The sequence below is a fragment of the Formica exsecta genome, unplaced genomic scaffold (genome assembly GCF_003651465.1).
Source record: "Formica exsecta isolate Colony F162 unplaced genomic scaffold, ASM365146v1 scaffold45, whole genome shotgun sequence".
NCBI classification, from domain to species: domain Eukaryota; kingdom Metazoa; phylum Arthropoda; class Insecta; order Hymenoptera; family Formicidae; genus Formica; species Formica exsecta.
Window position 1 is genome coordinate 13,621 of NW_021851737.1, and position 3,253 is coordinate 16,873.

At 40.2% G+C, this 3,253-nt stretch overlaps 1 protein-coding gene across 2 annotated transcripts in view; it reads left to right on the plus strand.

Moving 5' to 3' along the window:
* The first annotated feature begins 2,327 nt into the window (after positions 1-2,327).
* Positions 2,328-3,253, plus strand: part of LOC115240776 — a 2,376-nt gene continuing 1,450 nt past the window's right edge. Inside the window, exons 1-2 of one of the 2 annotated variants that reach the window (XR_003884823.1) lie at positions 2,328-2,557; positions 2,700-2,884. Coding sequence is in view for 1 of the 2 variants with exons in the window: in XM_029816128.1 (XP_029671988.1) it covers positions 2,381-2,557; positions 2,725-2,884 (337 nt within the window). In the remaining variant the exon portion in view is untranslated. The remainder of the gene's footprint in view (positions 2,558-2,699; positions 2,885-3,253) is intronic. The other variant, XM_029816128.1, reaches the window with a different exon arrangement.

Genomic DNA, 3,253 nt, shown 5'->3' on the forward strand with positions numbered 1-3,253 from the left:
TGTCCAGTCTTCTATTTGATGGCACTTGATGGTTGCTTTCAATTGCCTATGGAAACGCTCTATCATCCTGTTAGCTGCCGGGTGGTATGCTGTTGTCCTTATGTGTTTTGAGCCTGTCATTTGCGTTAGGCGTCTGCTTCGAATTGTCTTCCTTGGTCGGTCGTGATTCTTTCTGGAGTACCGAATCGCGCGATCCAGTTTATAAACAGGTGCTTTGCTATCGTTTCTGCCGTGATGTCTGTTAGTGGGATCGCCTCCGGCCATCTTGTAAAACGGTCTATTATGGTGAGGCAGTAGCGTTTGTTATTGGATGTTGGCATTGGTCCGACTATGTCCATGTGTATGTGCTGGAAGCGTCTTGTTGGTGGATCGAACTCTCCTATTGGTGCTGCGTTGGTATTGGATGCATGTTTTTGCCCATCGCTGCAGTCCTGCTCTATTTTCGGCCATACATATCTTTGCGATATTAGTTTTGCTGACGCCTTTGCTCCTGGGTGAGCTAGGCTGTGTAAGGAGTTGAATATTCTCCTTCTGAATGGTAGTGTCACGTATGGTCGTGTTATCGGTGTCGATGTATCGCAGTATAGTGTTGTCGTTGTTCCTGGTATTGCGACTTTCGTGAGCTGCAGGCTTTGTTTCGTACTCATCATCTCTTGCATTTCTGGGTCTTGTAGTTGTGATTGTGCTAATTCTTCGAACTTGACTGCCACTTGTATTGCTTCTACTCTGGAGAGGGTATCGGCTACTACATTTTCTTTCCCTGCTATATGGCGGATGTCTGTTGTGAATTGGCCGATGTACTCTAAGTGTCGTGCTTGGCGTGGTGAGCTTCTTAGCGGATCTTGGTCAAAAGCGTACATGATTGGTTTGTGGTCCGTGTATACAATGAACCGTCTTCCTTCTAGCATATGGTGAAATGTTTGATCGCTGTGTATATAGCCAGTAGCTCTCGATCGTATGGACTGTACTTCGTTTGTGGTCTGCTGAGTTTTTTGCTTAGGAATGCTAGTGGTTGCCATTCCCCTTTAACTTTCTGTTGTATGACCGCTCCTAGTGCTGTGTCCGAGGCGTCCGTCGTTACGGTCAGTTCTGCTGTTGGATCTGGGTGTGCTAGGAGTGCTGCTCTAGATAGGCTGTTTTTGCAATTGACAAATGCTTCTTCCATTTCTGGCGTCCATTGGATTAGTTGTTGTCCCCTCTTCTTTGGTCCTCTCAATACTTCGCTCAACGTTGCTTGGTCCTTTGCTGCTCCTGGGATGAAACGTCTGTAGAAGTTGATGGTTCCCAGAAATTGTCGCATGTGTTTGACCGTCTTTGGAGAAGGGAAGTTTTTGATTGCTTCCACCTTCTCTGGTAGCGGTCTGGTGCCTTCTGCTGAGACCAGGTAGCCCAAGAATTTAACCTGTGCGGCTGCGAAGGTGCACTTGGCTGGGTTAATTCTCACCCCGTTGGTTTCTAGTCGGGTGAAAAGTTCCCTCATGTGCTTTTCGTGTTCTTCTTCTGTTGCTGATGCTACAAATATGTCAACTATGTATGCATAGCAGAAGTCTAGTCCCCTTAATATTTCGTTAATGAATCTTTGGAAGGTTTGTGCTATGTTTCGAAGTCCAAACGGCATGAATTTGAATTCGTATAATCCAAATGGCGTGGTGATTGCTGTCTTTGGTACGTCCTCTTCATGTACCGGGATTTGGTTATATGCTCTCACTAGCGTTGAGAAAACTTTTTTCTTGTGCAATGTTTGCGCGAAGTCCTCTATGTGCGGTATCGGATAACTATCTGGTATTGTGCGTGTGTTTAATCTTCTATAATCTCCGCACGGTCGCCACGCTTCTTTTCCCTTGGGCACCATATGAAGTGGTGCTGACCATGGGCTTTTCGATGGCTGGATTATCCTTGTCTTATAAACCCCACTCACTGGATTTCACTTGCTGGCGCCGACTCCCGCTCGTGGCCGCCTCACGGCGAGCTTTCGTGGCTCGCGTGGTGCTCGCGCGCGGGTTTCACGTGCTCCGCGCGTGAGAATTCGTTCGCGCGTCTACCGGGTAGTTCGCGCGTAATTGTGGTGGTTTCTCGAACCGCCACAAGTTGATTTTATCACAATTATTTATTTACGCAAGCAGATAAATGAATAAATAAAATATTTCGTGCTTAATTATATCCTTTTTATATCTGCGTTAAAAATATTTGCAATTTTTCATATCGGTTATATGTTATACATACCAATTATAAAACTTAATTCGAATTTATCAATAAAACCGAAAAACTCGAACCGCCACATATATGTACACACATTACAATTGCCATTTTTTAATGTGTTTTTACTTTTACAGAATTTCAAAGAGAGGTCATAAGAAAGTTACAATTATTACTCAATAAAATGACTGTTTTGGAGAATAGAATGGTCTTATTGGAAACATCAAGCTTGATGCGGCATTGTAATTATGAAGCAGCCGATGTTATACAGTATGAGGAGTATGATCTGCCATTGGAAACTATAGCGGCATTAAAACATTTAGAGGAATTATTAAAAGATAGATCATTCGCAGATAAAATGGTAAGAATGTAGTAATATATATAATATAATATTAGATATATAAATATATATATAAAATCTTATTTGTATGTAGCTTTAACTAACAATATATATACAATTTGAGTTGGCAATATTTTGTAATACTTTTAATTAATATAAAAAGAATCACGGATGGATGGATCCCATAGGTGAACACGCTGAAACAAGTGGGTGGAGTAAATGTGTTCAACATCATACCAAATATATTACAAAAATTACTAAGCGACCAGCTTGCAGAGAGTTTTAGTTATCTGGGACATCGAAACAAAAGAAATTTCAGTGCTCTACATTTGTGCTCAATTCTGAAGAGTGAGTATTACACAGAAAACCATCCTATTGTATTCAAAACAAGAAAACTGTTATAGATGAGGCTGCTCTCCACAAATATTTTATGACATTTAGAATATTTTACGGTACATCGCTTGAATGAAATAATTGGATTTAAAAAAAGTTTTCTATGATAATATTTCTGCAAATACCTTATCAATATATTAATTTATTCAGAAGAGGATATGATATTACATATTTATGAGTTTCGAATTCAATGCAGTTCACAAAAGTTAAACGATGTCAAATTTAAAAAATATAAATATGATAGTTTTAGGAGTAATTGCACTTATGAAACATTTCATAAATATATAATTACTGCACAAAAAATATTTCAATATATCAATATAT